This window comes from Copadichromis virginalis, linkage group LG7 (assembly GCF_057382275.1).
Source record: "Copadichromis virginalis isolate Kocher_CV1m ecotype Utaka linkage group LG7, C_Virginalis_male_GT1.1, whole genome shotgun sequence".
NCBI classification, from domain to species: domain Eukaryota; kingdom Metazoa; phylum Chordata; class Actinopteri; order Cichliformes; family Cichlidae; genus Copadichromis; species Copadichromis virginalis.
Window position 1 is genome coordinate 47,448,489 of NC_140624.1, and position 17,345 is coordinate 47,465,833.

General features: G+C 40.3%; 3 protein-coding genes across 4 annotated transcripts; 2 read left to right on the top strand and 1 right to left on the bottom strand.

Annotated features, from left to right (window-relative positions):
* The first annotated feature begins 753 nt into the window (after positions 1-753).
* LOC146705929 (endoplasmic reticulum chaperone BiP) lies at positions 754-4,528 on the top strand. Its single transcript, XM_085463827.1, has 9 exons — positions 754-934; positions 1,430-1,582; positions 1,675-1,906; positions 2,009-2,146; positions 2,231-2,343; positions 2,434-2,824; positions 2,924-3,161; positions 3,251-3,418; positions 3,553-4,528. The coding sequence occupies exons 2-9, from the start codon at positions 1,464-1,466 to the stop codon at positions 4,113-4,115; spliced, it is 1,962 nt and encodes a 653-aa protein (XP_085319953.1). The 5' UTR covers positions 754-934; positions 1,430-1,463; the 3' UTR covers positions 4,116-4,528.
* A 3,852-nt stretch (positions 4,529-8,380) lies between these two features.
* Positions 8,381-11,184, top strand: LOC146705930 (endoplasmic reticulum chaperone BiP-like). The gene is made up of 8 exons (XM_085463829.1): positions 8,381-8,517; positions 8,610-8,841; positions 8,944-9,081; positions 9,172-9,284; positions 9,375-9,765; positions 9,864-10,101; positions 10,191-10,358; positions 10,493-11,184. Exons 1-8 carry the CDS (start codon positions 8,396-8,398, stop codon positions 11,053-11,055), a joined length of 1,965 nt encoding a protein of 654 aa, XP_085319955.1. The 5' UTR covers positions 8,381-8,395; the 3' UTR covers positions 11,056-11,184.
* Positions 11,185-11,473: 289 nt separating this feature from the next.
* Positions 11,474-16,685, bottom strand: rabepk (Rab9 effector protein with kelch motifs). 2 transcript variants are annotated; one of them, XM_085463831.1, is made up of 8 exons: positions 16,285-16,685; positions 16,059-16,113; positions 15,809-15,963; positions 15,334-15,489; positions 14,968-15,132; positions 12,174-12,323; positions 11,893-12,042; positions 11,474-11,786 (listed from the first exon to the last, which is right to left on the bottom strand). In XM_085463831.1, exons 2-8 carry the CDS (start codon positions 16,109-16,111, stop codon positions 11,560-11,562), a joined length of 1,056 nt encoding a protein of 351 aa, XP_085319957.1. In that variant the 5' UTR covers positions 16,112-16,113; positions 16,285-16,685; the 3' UTR covers positions 11,474-11,559. The 2 variants fall into 2 exon arrangements, with proteins under 2 accessions (XP_085319957.1, XP_085319956.1); XM_085463830.1 differs by having other exon boundaries at positions 16,281-16,685.
* Between the last annotated feature and the right edge of the window lie 660 nt (positions 16,686-17,345).

Below are 17,345 nucleotides of genomic sequence, written 5' to 3' on the forward strand. Positions count from 1 at the left end.
CAGTTCAATTCTATCCATGTAATGATTTTGGATTCTAGAAAATTCTTGCAATTAGTTGATGTGTTTTTAAAATATCCAAATCATAGCCTTATATTTTGGCTGAAATATATTGGGACACTTGCCAAGGATCATATCTTGACAGTGGCAGTCAGCTTCCTTGACCTTTTAATCAAATATTTGTCTTGTTGATTGAATTGAAACCCAAGCCAGTTTATGTTACCTTCTTATGTGTGCAAAAGATTCCAACCAAATTGAAATCAGTGTGATCACATGTATCTGAAGTCTTTGGCTAAGACTTGTACATTCACTGAGGAAACACCCAGACAACCCAGTTCACCTGGTACAAGATTTCCTGTCAGATTCACCACAATCACACAAAGGATTTGGATTTTCATACTCATTGCAGTTAGTCATTACTAATCACAATTGCATCACTATCTCCTCGTAATGACACGCCTTAAAACCGCAAAATTAAGATTACAAATCTAACACTTGGTGGGCCATTGCAAAAAAAAAAAAATTATTGCAGCAAAAATTTGTAAATGTCTGAAGTGCGAGAAATGCACCCACCCCCCGGCCTTGAGAGTGGCATGTAGCTGCACCAACTGTGTTCAGGACTGCCCTTGACAGACAGCCAATCAGCGTCGGCGCAGTGGACACATACGGTGACGTCGTTTCAACCTGATGTGTGCAAATCAGCGGCGGCCAGCGTGCTGAATGAAACCAATCAGCGTGTTCCAACGAGCAACAGCTCAGCCAATCGCGAGCCTCCACGACGGGAAAGAAGTGACGGCTTATATATGGAGAGACCACATTTCGTCCAGCATTATTCTAGACAAGTAAAGATTTGAAGGAGATACAGTTTGCTCTAAGCGACTCTTACCGGTAGAGGAAACGCAAAGGCCGTTAAATCATTGGTTGTACTTCTGTTAAGGTATGTATAAAGCGTTAATATGAATATGATAATGAAGCATAGCTGTATTTTCCATTTTCTGCAAAATGTTTTATTAAGATAAAACCGGTTAAGCTAAATATTGACAAATAAACCAGCTGAAATGTAACTACACTACTGTCCTCTGAATGAACTGTACATACTCGGTAACCTAAATATAATAAACAGGATGTAGTTTGGAATGTTCTAGCATGGTGGTTTCCCCCTGCATGTCTGCTAGGCATGGTAGCGTAGTTAGCAAGATACCGGGGAATTGGCAGTGGGGTGGTGGTAATGATGGAATGATTGACTGGTGATCCATCTTATTTTATCGAGAATTCATTTTTCCTGTTATATTTTTTTGCCAAGACCAACTTTTAGTCTGCCGTGGGTCTGCAAGCTCAGCAAGTGACATTACGCAGTACCGTTAGTTTCTGGCTAATGGAACTTGGGAGGCTGAACCCACCTAATATCTTACGTTGTATTTCTTTTCTGCAGATCTGCTTGTAGATTTAAGTACAAACAAACAAAGATGAAGCTGTTGTGGGTTGTGATGCTGGTGGTCGGCACAGTGTTTGCCGCCGACGATGATGATAAGAAGGACAACGTGGGGACTGTGGTTGGGATTGATCTGGGGACCACATACTCATGGTAACAAGTCACGTTAAAATCTTTAAATAGTGACATGATGCCACAGTGGAATAAAATGGCATTCAGACTAAATTTAAACTGTTTTCTTGCAGTGTTGGAGTGTTCAAGAATGGACGTGTGGAGATTATTGCCAATGACCAGGGAAACCGAATTACCCCCTCCTACGTGGCCTTCACCAGTGAAGGTGAGCGTCTGATCGGTGATGCTGCCAAGAATCAGCTGACCTCTAACCCTGAGAACACCATCTTTGATGCCAAGAGGCTCATTGGTCGCACATGGGGTGACTCGTCTGTGCAGCAGGACATCAAGTACTTCCCCTTCAAGGTGAGCTTGTAAACTGAAAGTAGAACTTGTAGTTGCTTGTTCTGTGGGTCATGTTTGAGCTAAATTGTTGTTAAATTAATATTGATATGTTTTCCTCTGAAGGTTACTGAGAAGAAGAGCAAGCCCCATATCCAGGTTGACATTGGTGGTGGTCAGATGAAGACCTTTGCTCCCGAGGAGGTCTCTGCTATGGTGCTGACTAAGATGAAGGAGACTGCTGAGGCTTACCTGGGCAAGAAGGTACAAAAAGTCAGAGACTGTAAAACAGGGAAAATTTTAATTAAATGGTGTATCATCAAATCTAACTTTATCCTTTTTCCTCAGGTCACACATGCTGTGGTCACTGTCCCCGCCTACTTCAACGATGCCCAGCGCCAGGCCACTAAGGATGCTGGTACCATTGCTGGTCTGAATGTTATGCGAATCATCAATGAGCCGTAAGCATCCAGTCAAAATGAATTTGCAATTTGAAACTCCAAAGAATATCTCTGCACTCCCTTCTAATAAACTCTCATTGTATTCTTTAGAACTGCTGCTGCTATTGCTTATGGCCTGGACAAGAAGGACGGAGAGAAGAACATTCTTGTGTTCGATCTGGGCGGTGGCACCTTTGATGTCTCTCTTCTGACCATTGACAACGGTGTTTTCGAAGTGGTGGCCACCAACGGTGACACTCATCTGGGAGGAGAGGACTTTGACCAGCGTGTCATGGAGCACTTCATCAAGCTGTACAAGAAAAAGACTGGAAAAGATGTGCGCAAAGACAACCGTGCTGTGCAGAAGCTGCGTCGCGAGGTCGAGAAGGCCAAGAGGGCGCTGTCTGCCCAGCACCAAGCCCGCATTGAGATCGAGTCTTTCTTTGAGGGAGAGGACTTCTCTGAGACCCTGACTCGTGCCAAGTTTGAGGAGCTGAACATGGTAAGATATTAATTTGGTTCTGAAAATATTGCGTATCAAACATTATGGGAGAAACTGTTGACCGAGCTTTTTTTAACCTGTGTGTTCTTCAAAACCCAGGACCTGTTCCGTTCCACCATGAAGCCTGTACAGAAGGTGCTGGAAGATTCTGACTTGAAGAAGTCTGACATTGATGAGATTGTCCTGGTTGGAGGCTCCACCCGTATCCCCAAAATCCAGCAGCTGGTGAAGGAGTTTTTCAATGGCAAAGAGCCATCTAGAGGCATTAACCCTGATGAGGCTGTGGCATACGGAGCTGCTGTGCAGGCTGGCGTGCTTTCTGGAGAGGAGGACACTGGTGAGTCATCACTTTTAGAGATATTCTTTGAAACAGGGGTGAGCTTTCAAATGTGGTCCTGTTTACTAAACATTTTCCTTCACTTGCAGGTGATGTGGTTCTTCTGGATGTGTGCCCCCTGACCCTTGGTATTGAGACTGTTGGAGGAGTAATGACCAAGCTGATCCCCAGAAACACTGTGGTGCCCACCAAAAAAGCTCAGATCTTTTCTACAGCCTCTGATAACCAGCCTACTGTCACCATCAAAGTCTATGAAGGTAAGAGTTTGGATATTATTCTTTAAATTTCCCAAATAGTGTTTTTATACAAAGACTCCAATGACAAGAAACCCGTGACAGTGAAATAAATAAGTTCCACAAGTCTAATTGTTGACTTTTTTTATTTCTCTTAGGTGAGCGTCCTTTGACCAAAGACAACCATCTCCTGGGTACCTTTGACCTGACTGGCATCCCCCCTGCTCCTCGCGGTGTACCGCAGATTGAAGTCACCTTTGAGATTGATGTCAACGGCATTCTGCGTGTCACTGCTGAGGACAAGGGCACAGGCAACAAGAACAAGATCACAATCACAAATGACCAGAACCGGCTAACGCCCGAGGACATCGAGCGCATGGTGAACGACGCAGAACGCTTTGCTGATGAAGATAAGAAGCTGAAGGAGAGGATCGACGCTCGCAATGAGCTGGAGAGCTACGCATACTCCCTGAAGAACCAGATCGGTGACAAGGAGAAGCTTGGTGGCAAGCTGTCAGATGACGATAAGGAGTCCATTGAGAAAGCAGTGGAGGAGAAGATTGAATGGTTGGAATCCCACCAAGATGCTGACCTGGATGAGTTCCAGGCCAAGAAGAAGGAGCTTGAGGAGGTGGTTCAGCCCATTATCACCAAGCTCTACGGTAGTGCAGGTGGTCCACCACCAGAGGGCAGTGAGCAAGATGAGAAGGATGAGTTGTAGGCAGGTCTGAAGTCTTGTCGCTCCTTGGCCCTCTGGCATGTTGGTGTACATATTGGACTGATGGGACTCAAATTGTGAGAGGAGTGGTCGGGAAGGGGCTGACAATAACAAGTGACCATACTGAATTTCCTGAAAGACTTTAAAACAAGTTTCAGTGTGTGAGACGTGTTCTCTTCGCTGGAAGGCGGAGATATTTGTCAGCCTGGATATGAGGCTTGTTGCTGCTGTTCTCAGGCAGTCCTGATGGGGAGGGATGTAGTTGGGTGGGGCGGGTGGGTTTTGTGGGTACACTGAATATGGTGTCTGTGGGATGAAGGGCTCTTTATGTTCACAGGCAGTGCAAAAGTTTATTTATTGAATCTGGTCATTGTACTTCTGGAAAGACAATTGAAATAAATGTTTGATACAAACTGTTTTCTGTCCGGTCTTATTTTATAGTTTCAGGTTCCACATTGGTAAAGTCAACCCTCTGAAAACTTCATCTTTCAGTGTATGAAATTTCAATTTTGTACATGAATGAGAAGCATTTAACCTTTTTTTTTTTTTTTTTTTTTTTTTTTTTTTCTTTCAGCATTTAATGGTAGCTTTAAATGTAATTATGTCAAATATTTTATTCCTACATCTTTTATTTTTTTTATTTTACAAAATTCAATATATATGGTACCCAGAGTATTCATGCCTCCAAATACAAATAACATGTTTATTGCCTCAGGGGGTGCTGGTCTGTTGGCTTGCACCTCCTCTGGATTCCTGTCATCACACACTGTCCAGGGAAATATACACATGGAGTGGTCAAGATGTTTTTGTGGCAGAGCTCCTTTTGAATTTCATTAGGAGCCATCTACATTTGTCTGCAAGCAGAAAATATAAAAACAATCATACTTGGATGTTTGTAAACAACTAAAATACCGTATTTATATAGGGTTAAAAAAAATGGCTTAAAGACAGTGTACCAGTGTTAAATCTGTACATGGAGTTGCTTGCTCCATCTGCTGTCATCCCTCCAAATATGTAAATGTTCTTGCCCAGCACAACAGCTGAGTGGGCAGCTACTCCTGGTGGAATATCTCCTTTGGCCTGCACTTTCTCCCACTTCACGTTCCCTTTAAAGATAATTTAACAGATATTTTTATATCATCCCAGTGCAATGCAGTGATACTCTGAACAATTATGCTGCATGTGTGTTGACATAGTGAATGAATATAGATCTTTGAATCCACCGCTACAATGATGTGATCACGTGTGGCTGGAGGGTGCCTGTCTTGTGTTTCAGGTTGGGACCAAGTAGAAGACACTGCAACAGATTTACACGAAAGTGATGGACAGAGGAAAAAAATAATTACTGTCATATAAACATATATTTTTCATATCATTTGTTCAAACTGAAACCAGAAAGGCATAATTTACAGCAGCAAAAAAACATAATTTCAGGGGCAATGCAGAGAATACATGCCCCTTGATATTTAAAATGTGTGCTTTTTGTCCCCCTTAATAAAAATATTAAAGAATCAGGTATCTTATTTTGAAAACTTAAACTTCTTGAAAGACATTTAAAGCTGTGTTTGGATGTTGGCTGTTTTCATTCTCTGTCAAGATGATCCCACACTGCTTGAATAATGTTGAGGTCCAGGCACTGGGGAAGCCAATCAATGACTGGTTGTGTTCCATTGTTTGTGCGCTTTAAATCCAGGTCTGCTTTTACTGCACTGGGGTTATACTGGGATCACTGTCATGCTGAAAATAAAGCCGTTGCCAATTAGATGCTTTCAACAAGGTGGATCAAAATCTGACTGTACCTTTCTGCGTTCAGAATTCCACCAGTTAAAAAAAAAAGAAGCTTCAATGCCACTGTCTGAAATGCTCCTCGAAAACATAACATAGTCTCCACTGTGTATTACAGGTGGCTGTGGGTTCTCTCTGTTGTAGCTCTGTCCTGTCCTTCTCTGTACATATCGATGAGGATTTACATCAAAGATTTCATTTTTTCATTAATCACTCCAACAGACCTGTTGCCACTGATTTTCAATCCAGTACCTGTGTTATTTGGTATACCTCAGCCTTTTCTCCCTGCTTCCCTTCTTTAAGAATGGCTTCTTGAGAGCCACCCCACAACTTAGACCATTTCTGATGAGGCTTCAATAAACAGCAGATGGATCAGTTGAAAAGCTAGATGCATTTCTCAGGTCCTGTGTCAGGTGTTTGCTGGATTTTTTCCTGTTTCTTAAGGTCATGACTTTCAGGCAATATTCACCTGCGGTAGATTTTTAGGCCTGAAATTTTTTTTTATTTTGGTCCTCCACTTGTTCATCTTCTTCTGATATTTTATAAACAATCTACAAACCATGCAGACATATGCCAAGTTTTCACCTAATAGCTCTTTGGGAATCATCTTGTCGGTGCAAAAATACAAATTTTGTCTGTCAAACTGTGATATATTTGGCATTTATGGTAGTTGTAGGAACTGAAAAAAACTGGAACAAAAATTGTGTTTCTGCAACAGGCTGCCAGCAACAAAAAGCATAAAGATAGAATTATCTTATGGTTGTATGGCATAACAGACAGACAGACAGACAGATAGATAGATAGATAGATAGATAGATAGATAGATAGATAGATAGATAGATAGATAGAAAGGGCAGTATTTACTTTTAAGGGAATAGTGTTGTATTTTGTATTCTATTTGTTGAAATGTTTAGAAAAAATGGTTTAAATGTTTAGCGATAATTTATCAAGTGAAAAAAGTTAGTTTTTGTAAAAACATAATAGTTATTTAGAAACATTGTACATGTATGCCTATTGCTATATATTTAAACAATTATCATTTGTTACTGTAACATACTTAAGAAAGTCACGATAAAATGAATCAGTTATACTCAAAAAGTGTCCCACCTCAACATGTTCTTGGCAGTCTGAAAACCTATTATCATTTTAAATATCTCCATGTAGCATTATCCCTCTGACTTTCAGATTAATCTTTTGAACTTGAAAGAGAGGTCAAAGGTTAAATTTGGTATGACATTTAAAATCTTTAGAGTCTAAGTTATAAGGCTTTTGGCAATTTTCCACCAATAGACCAATAGGTCATTAAGTTTACAATGAAGACCTGAGTGTATGCAAGGCCGATTTTAATGTGTTGTTAACATGAACTCACACTACACTCCTACGAAGGTTTATCAGATTTCTATCAAAAGTTTTAAGTGGGAGACTGACAAAAATATAACTGCCTTGGCGGAGGTAATTATACATTTATACATACATTCACTTATTTTTACATACTTGTGGCGTTACATTCACACACTCACACTTAGGCACAAACGGTGACGTCGCCTAAACCTGATATGTGCAAATCAGGTGCAGCCAGCGCGCTAGACGAAACCAATCAGCGCCTTCCACCAAACAGCAGCTCAACCAATAGCGAGCCTCAAAACCGGGAAAGCGTGACGACTTGTTTATGAAGGCTTCTATATATACACGATTTCACAGATGCAATTATGTGAAATAGACAAAATAGACACAGTTTGCTTCACAGTATTGGAACTTTTGGAGGTTATCGTTGCTTATACTGTTTTATTTTGTAAAAAAGACGCTATCAAGACCTCAACTACAAATTGGCGAAGGTAAGACTCGAACCGGCGGCTTCAAACTGGGATTCATGTTGGTGCGTCTAAACGGAGTGAGCTAAACTGACAACAGGGGCAAGTGCGTCACAGATTTATATATGAAGGTTAAAACGTCTATCATCAGCATGATCATTTTTTACATTTTCAACAATACTTTTTTTTTTTATCACGAAGTAGTCGGTGTTTAAGAAAAAGGAAAGAATAATATTTAAAAATGCCGAGTGACTTTGAAATATGTTTTATTTGTTGATTATTTTTTAATTACCACTTAGAATAAAATATTTTTTTGTTTTTAAATTTCCACTAAGAATAAAATGTGGTTGTTGTTGTTTTTTAAGAGGAGCTGGCCAAGAAGGTGGTAGGAATTGCAACCAATGTTACATCACAGTTTTGTCAAAATATTTTAAGTTGCCAAAACGGATTGGACTTATTATACTCTAGGTACAATAACGTAGTCAAAAATGTTTATAGTATTTATTATCTAAGACCAACTTCAAATCTGCTATGGTTCTGGAGCTCAGCAAATCACATCAGTACCATTAGCTGCTAGCTTCATGAACTCGGGAGGCTTAGTCCACTTATTGATTTCAAAGCCACGTTGATTTACGTTGTATTTCTTTTCTGCATTTTCCTTGTAGATTGGAGAGCAAACAAACAAAGATGAAGCTGTTGTGGGTTGTGATGCTGGTGGTCGGCACAGTGTTTGCCGCCGACGATGATGATGATAAGAAGGACAACGTGGGGACTGTGGTTGGGATTGATCTGGGGACCACATACTCATGGTAACAAGTCACGTTAAAATCTTTAAATAGTGACATGATGCCACTGTGGAATAAAATGGCATTCAGACTAAATTCAAACTGTTTTCTTGCAGTGTTGGAGTGTTCAAGAATGGACGCGTGGAGATTATTGCCAATGACCAGGGAAACCGAATTACCCCCTCCTACGTGGCCTTCACCAGTGAAGGTGAGCGTCTGATCGGTGATGCTGCCAAGAATCAGCTGACCTCTAACCCTGAGAACACCATCTTTGATGCCAAGAGGCTCATTGGTCGCACATGGGGTGATTCGTCTGTGCAGCAGGACATCAAGTACTTCCCCTTCAAGGTGAGCTTGTAAACTGAAAGTAGAACTTGTAGTTGCTTGTTCTGTGGGTCATGTTTGAGCTAAATTGTTGTTAAATTAATATTGATATGTTTTCCTCTGAAGGTTACTGAGAAGAAGAGCAAGCCCCATATCCAGGTTGACATTGGTGGTGGTCAGATGAAGACCTTTGCTCCCGAGGAGGTCTCTGCTATGGTGCTGACTAAGATGAAGGAGACTGCTGAGGCTTACCTGGGCAAGAAGGTACAAAAAGTCAGAGACTGTAAAACAGGGAAAATGTTAATTTTAATTAAATGGTGTATCATCAAATCTAACTTTATCCTTTTTCCTCAGGTCACACATGCTGTGGTCACTGTCCCCGCCTACTTCAACGATGCCCAGCGCCAGGCCACTAAGGATGCTGGTACCATTGCTGGTCTGAATGTTATGCGAATCATCAATGAGCCGTAAGCATCCAGTCAAAATGAATTTGCAATTTGAAACTCCAAAGAATATCTCTGCACTCCCTTCTAATAAACTCTCATTGTATTCTTTAGAACTGCTGCTGCTATTGCTTATGGCCTGGACAAGAAGGACGGAGAGAAGAACATTCTTGTGTTCGATCTGGGCGGTGGCACCTTTGATGTCTCTCTTCTGACCATTGACAACGGTGTTTTCGAAGTGGTGGCCACCAACGGTGACACTCATCTGGGAGGAGAGGACTTTGACCAGCGTGTCATGGAGCACTTCATCAAGCTGTACAAGAAAAAGACTGGAAAAGATGTGCGCAAAGACAACCGTGCTGTGCAGAAGCTGCGTCGCGAGGTCGAGAAGGCCAAGAGGGCGCTGTCTGCCCAGCACCAAGCCCGCATTGAGATCGAGTCTTTCTTTGAGGGAGAGGACTTCTCTGAGACCCTGACTCGTGCCAAGTTTGAGGAGCTGAACATGGTAAGATATTAATTTGGTTCTGAAAATATTGCGTATCAAACATTATGGGAGAAACTGTTGACCGAGCTTTTTTAACCTGTGTGTTCTTCAAAACCCAGGACCTGTTCCGTTCCACCATGAAGCCTGTACAGAAGGTGCTGGAAGATTCTGACTTGAAGAAGTCTGACATTGATGAGATCGTCCTGGTTGGAGGCTCCACCCGTATCCCCAAAATCCAGCAGCTGGTGAAGGAGTTTTTCAATGGCAAAGAGCCATCTAGAGGCATTAACCCTGATGAGGCTGTGGCATACGGAGCTGCTGTGCAGGCTGGCGTGCTTTCTGGAGAGGAGGACACTGGTGAGTCATCACTTTTAGAGCTATTCTTTGAAACAGGGGTGAGCTTTCAAATGTGGTCCTGTTTACTAAACATTTTCCTTCACTTGCAGGTGATGTGGTTCTTCTGGATGTGTGCCCCCTGACCCTTGGTATTGAGACTGTTGGAGGAGTAATGACCAAGCTGATCCCCAGAAACACTGTGGTGCCCACCAAAAAAGCTCAGATCTTTTCTACAGCCTCTGATAACCAGCCTACTGTCACCATCAAAGTCTATGAAGGTAAGAGTTTGGATATTATTCTTTAAATTTCCCAAATAGTGTTTTTATACAAAGACTCCAATGACAAGAAACCCGTGACAGTGAAATAAATAAGTTCCACAAGTCTAATTGTTGACTTTTTTTATTTCTCTTAGGTGAGCGTCCTTTGACCAAAGACAACCATCTCCTGGGTACCTTTGACCTGACTGGCATCCCCCCTGCTCCTCGCGGTGTACCGCAGATTGAAGTCACCTTTGAGATTGATGTCAACGGCATTCTGCGTGTCACTGCTGAGGACAAGGGCACAGGCAACAAGAACAAGATCACAATCACAAATGACCAGAACCGGCTAACGCCCGAGGACATCGAGCGCATGGTGAACGACGCAGAACGCTTTGCTGATGAAGATAAGAAGCTGAAGGAGAGGATCGACGCTCGCAATGAGCTGGAGAGCTACGCATACTCCCTGAAGAACCAGATCGGTGACAAGGAGAAGCTTGGTGGCAAGCTGTCAGATGACGATAAGGAGTCCATTGAGAAAGCAGTGGAGGAGAAGATTGAATGGTTGGAATCCCACCAAGATGCTGACCTGGATGAGTTCCAGGCCAAGAAGAAGGAGCTTGAGGAGGTGGTTCAGCCCATTATCACCAAGCTCTACGGTAGTGCAGGTGGTCCACCACCAGAGGGCAGTGAGCAAGATGAGAAGGATGAGTTGTAGGCAGGTCTGAAGTCTTGTCGCTCCTTGGCCCTCTGGCATGTTGGTGTACATATTGGACTGATGGGACTCAAATTGTGAGAGGAGTGGTCGGGAAGGGGCTGACAATAACAAGTGACCATACTGAATTTCCTGAAAGACTTTAAAACAAGTTTCAGTGTGTGAGACGTGTTCTCTTCGCTGGAAGGCGGAGATATTTGTCAGCCTGGATATGAGGCTTGTTGCTGCTGTTCTCAGGCAGTCCTGATGGGGAGGGATGTAGTTAGGTGGGTTTTTGAGGGTACACTGAATATAGTGTCTGTGGGATGAAGGGCTCTTTAAATTCACAGGTAGTGCAAAAGTTTATAGTTTTCTCATATATATATATATATAATTTTAATTTGAAACTTGTTCAGATGTAAAACTGCAAATTCCAAAACTAATGTCGAAATATTTTATTGCAATATCATTTTTTTTCCTTTCAAGCTTTTTTTTTTTTTAGTTTTTTTAGTTTTTTTTTTTATTTTTTTATTTGACAACAGTCACAATACAGTCATTATATATGGTACCCAGAGTATTCATGCCTCCAAATACAAATAACATGTTTATTGCCTCAGGGGGTGCTGGTCTGTTGGCTTGCACCTCCTCTGGATTCCCATCATCACACACTGTCCAGGGAAATATACACATGGAGTGGTCAAGACGTTTTGGTGGCAGAGCTCCTTTGAATTTCATTAGGAGCCATCTACATTTGTCTGCAAGCAGAAAATATAAAAACAATCATACTTGGATGTTTGTAAACAACTAAAATACCGTATTTATATAGGGTTAAAAAAAAAAATTGGCTTAAAGACAGTGTACCAGTGTTAAATCTGTACATGGAGTTGCTTGCTCCATCTGCTGTCATCCCTCCAAAGATGTAGATATTTTTGCCCAGCACAACAGCTGAGTGGGCAGCTACTCCTGGTGGAATATCTCCTTTGGCCTGCACTTTCTCCCACTTCACGTTCCCTTTAAAGATAATTTAACAGATATTTTTATATCATCCCAGTGCAATGCAGTGATACTCTGAATATGTATGATGCATGTGTGTTGAAATACAAAGTGCTTCCTTTGTGAATCACAGATGTGGACAGTCTTACTTGAATCAAGAGAATACATATCGTTGTGGAATTTGTCTCCAGCCATGCCCCCATGAATGTAGATCTTTGAATCCACCGCTACAATGATGTGACCATGTCTGGCTGGAGGGTGCCTGCCTTGTGTTTCAGGTTGGGACCAAGTAGAAGAAACTGCAACAGATTTACACAGAAGAGATGGACGGAAAAAAGATTATTTTTATATAAGCATATACGCTTTTCATAGCAATTGTCAATAGTGAAACATGAAAGAAACAGGAGAATATGGATTTTCTTTTTGAAAATCTCAATCACAGACAGGAAATGCCTCGAACAGTGACATATCATATTTCCTCAGCACTTGATCTTTTTGTATCTACCAGTGAATGAATAATGAGTGTATACATTCTCTTAATTGTTTGCATCATATATCAATTATGTCTGTTATGTGTGTTTTTTTTTTTTCTGTTTTTATAATCAGCATTGGGAAGGTTACTTCTAAAATGTATTCCACTACAGATTACAGAGTACATGCCCCAAAATGTATTTTTGTAACATATTCCATTACGTTACTCAATGAGAGTAACATATTTTTGAATACTTTGGATTACTTAATATATTATTATGGTTTTTACAACTACATGAATGTACTCTTGCTGTGTGATTTATTACTGAAGGCTACTCGCCATACCAATACCAACTACATTTTAGAATCTTAATATAAAATGAGTAACAGTAGGGTGGACATTAGGTAAGGCTGCAGTTTTTGCAGCGATCTCGTATAGAAAACTATTTCATGTGTATATAAAACAGGTCCCCGGCTCCGAACCATAGTAAAGGGAACTCTGGCTAATACGTCGGGTTCTGTGTCGGGCTCGTAGCCTGAAATCTAGCTATACTATATTTACATGCTTCCATCTCCAGTTTCTGCTCAGGGACAACTCGTACTTTTCCACTCTCCTTTTTCTCCCTCCCTCGCTCACAGACACATAACGGGTATGGCAGTCCATTCTCCCTGCAGCACGGACTACACTGCCCATGAGGCTACGTTCTTTAGGGCGATGCCTCTATCACTGCCTATTGCCTTCATATTAAATAATTTCTTGACCAATTTTTAAAAATATTTCTTCACGTCATTATGCGGGTCGCAAGTAGGGGTTACATAGTCCGCGAGATTGACACACAGGCATTAGAGCCTCTTAATGCGTGTTTTGTTTGGGTTTCCACTGGCGTGGAATTACCAAAAATAGAGAGGGCATAGCCTAACATATGAAACAGGAAAAGACCACCGTGTAATCCATTTGTTTCAACAAAGTAACTGTATTCTGAATACCACCCTTTTAAAGGGTAACTGTAATGGAATACAATTACTCATATTTTGTATTTTACATACATAACGCCGGTACATGTATTCCGTTACTCCCCAACACTGTTTATAATATACATATAGAGCAGGGGGTCCCCAATCCCAGTCCACGAGGGCCGGTGTCCCTGCAGGTTTTAGATGTTTCCTTGATCCAACACAGCTGATTTAAATGGATAAATGACCTTCTCAACATGTCTTGAAGTTCTCCAGAGGCCTGGTAATGAACTGATCATGTGATTCAGGTGTGTTGACCCAGGGTGAGATCTAAAACCTGCAGGGACACCGGCCCTCGTGGACTGGGATTGGGGACCCCTGATATAGAGGTTTAGTCATGAGAGCATCTAAGACACCAAAAGTGATGAAAACCAAAGAATTATAATAATAAGACATTTTTAAAACAATTCAGTACCAGGTTTTCCATAATTTTCTCACATGATTCAGTAAAAATGAAATTTGACCTAAAAGCCATTCTAAGCTGTGGAATAGAAATGCTATTTGACCATATGGAGTCAAGGCTAAGTTTCAGCTAATTAAAAAGGTCTACAGCCAAAATGCTCCCAAAATAAATAAAGAAACAAAATTTACTAAACTTCAAATCACTGAATCTAAAAAGCTGACGCTTAAAATTGTTGCTTGGCTCTAGTGTTAATGAACCTCTACTGCATCAAAATGTCTTTACTGAAAATAACTAAAATACATTTTGACCCCTGGAATTATTTTCAGACGGCCACCGTTCTTAATCCATTCTGGCGAAACTGCGCTCGCATGAATGAGAAATGTAAAATATATGAAATTCAACTATGAACTATGAAAGTTCAAATTTAGTGACATTATCTCTATTTGATCTCGTGACTTTTACTCTGATTTCACATCTGATCTTCCTAGAGTAGCAAATACTTTGTAATGCTGTAAATTAAACGTACATATTTTTGAAGCATATGATAAAAAAAATCCCACTTTATTTTTTCATTGTCTTTTACACTATCAATTATTTTACACATTATTTTAAACTGCTGTCAGTGAAATGAATACAACCTTTGCATTTCATTTATTGGTGCCCTACTCTGTTAAATAATTTAACAGGTTTGATTGTGGAGACATCCACAGATAGATATGTAGCCCAGTGAATTGATATGTTTTCTAATATCCTCTCTTTATAGATTTTTTGTCCTTATTTTTAAAACATTATTATATAAAGCAACCATTGACGATTGAGAAAGCATAAGATTACTATTTATGATGAAAATTCAACTCAGCAATTTACATAGATGTCCAATACAAATAGATCAATCAATATCTTAGACACGGCACCCAATCAGCTATTTCAGTTTTCACATCAAAACCCGGAAGAAATAACAAAATTTCATCTCTGAAGCAGATTTCTTCTGAAATACTGTCAGGTGGTGTTATTGTAATGCACTGCGATAAGCAGCAGGTTTATCTGACACAAACCTGTATCAAACACATGAAGTTTGGAGTCAGAGACAGGTGCAGATCCTATTTCCCCACCAGAGAACACAAAAAGCCTGTCTCCAAGGCAGGCTGAGGTGGTGTGGTATGTCCTGGGACTCGCGGGTGTCCCATTTGTTTCTACAGTATTCCAGCGAGGGTTACTGTCTAGACACACACAGAATGGAAAAGATTTGTGGGTATTCAATATATCGTGTAATCTATTTATATGATCATGTATGGTTACAGACTACAAGTTTTCAAGGTTTTCACAGCCATGGTTTCACAGGTCAACAAGAAATCTGAGTGAAACCTTTCTCATCTGTGAAAATCCATCAGATTACTAGGTTAGGTTAAAATAGGATTTACCTGCCACCTGTACATTTTGGATACAGTTGCGATTTCCAGTCTGCTGCGCACCCCCAAACACCCACAGGCTCTGGGGGCAGCTCTCTGGTACAAAACTGCAGTGTTCATACCTTGCCTCCAAACCCTCCCACTCAGCAATGTCCCAGCCATGATTGTCTGGTCCATACAAAAACAAAAATGCAAAGAAAGTTATATAATATCAGTCTGATGGCTGATGATAACTTTAGCTTCTTGTCATAATTAAAAAAGACGTCCCATTAAAGCCTGTAAAACACAAGCCTGATAACTATATTATAAAATACAGAGGTATACTGAGGTCATAATACTGTAAAAGCTGGCTCTGGATATATATATATATGTATATATTCAGAGCCAGCTCTTACAGTATATATATATATATATATATATATATATATATATATATATATATATATATATATATATATATATATATATATATATATATAATTTTTACCTAGATTTATGATGTGCGAATCTGAGAAACTGCCACTGGGATTGGCTCCTCCAATAATAAGGAGTCTCCCTTTTCCTCCATCTTCAGATGGAGTGAATATACAGGTGTGACCAACACTAACACCTGGAGCACTTCCCCTGGGTCTCAAAGAATACCTATTAGCAACAGAAAAATTTTAACCAGAGGCTACATCCAATGTTATACTCTTTTTAAAATCACAAGTGCACTGAAAGTACTTCAACTCACTAACCATATTCCTTCTTCGGGTTTATGTTGAGGATCAAGGACTGGGAGAAACTCCATGTCTGTCAGAGATACATTAATATAAAGATTGTTTCCTCGTGTTTTGTATCCTCAGTGATGATGCTACAATCAAAGTTATAAGATACGAATAATACACTACGAGCTGGGATTAAAATAATGACTAACACTGACTGACTGTACTTGAGAGCCTCTGAAAAAGCATACATACCTACATTTTCTTACGAAATGTATCCACAATGTAAGCAATCCAAACAGGTCCCTTTTTATTGTTCTAAACACTTAGAGAAGAACTTCTTGTAAGCGACTGAGTTGGAAACACAATCAGCGTCCCCAGTCCGCATTTTGAGCACGAGAAGAGCTTCCTCTCCGCTAACCTGTCCTTCCGGGTGAAAAGAGGAGACTACCGTGGCTTTCCGTATATATTACGTGAAGTAATTTCCCCTTGGTCCCACTTTGTAGTGCACATACGTGAATTATGTTAATAAAGTTAAATAAAAAACTCGTAATTAGTTAACGTAAATACTTAACTACTAGCCAGAATGGGGCTCTACGTTGAAGTCTGTACGCATTTGTTTTACGTAGGTTACGTTATGTCATGCCTTCGTTCCAAACGTGGTTGCCATGGGATTGCCGAGGCGCATGCTCAGTTTACCAATCTCAATTAGCTACTCCTAAGTGCATATTTTATCATACCTAAAACATTAATGTTAATTCCTGGCATGGTTAACGTAGAAAAATGATTTTAAATACAAACTGCAAATTGTTTATTTATTTATTTATTTATTTATTTATTTAACCCAAAGAGTTCTACTTCTCACTTCAAGCAAATAAGGTAGGCAGGCTAAGAGCATTTTCAAACTTAAATACAAGTAAAAGCATAAAATGTTTAATGGTATATTTGACATAGTAATGTGGCTGTGCAAATATTCTCAGGATACCAATATGTCTTATCTGGCTGGAACATAAAAGGTCCATCTCACTTTCTATAAAGTCTAGGCATAGAGTTACTGGGAGTCATAGTAGCGTTTTTTTAACAATTATTATTAATTATTATTAAATAATTTCCTCCTATACGTTTAGTTTTACATCAACTTCACGAACACGGAATTGCTACATCATCCGATTTTTTCACTCAAAACTACGCTGTTTAAAAGGTCCAATGTTGCTGAGTGTCGGGTATCCAGTAAATAATTCATTATTAAGGTTAATCTTAAGTTACAAAATGAGTGCTCTGGGTTCATGTATGTGCTTGTGTGTGTGCACGCGCGCCTCA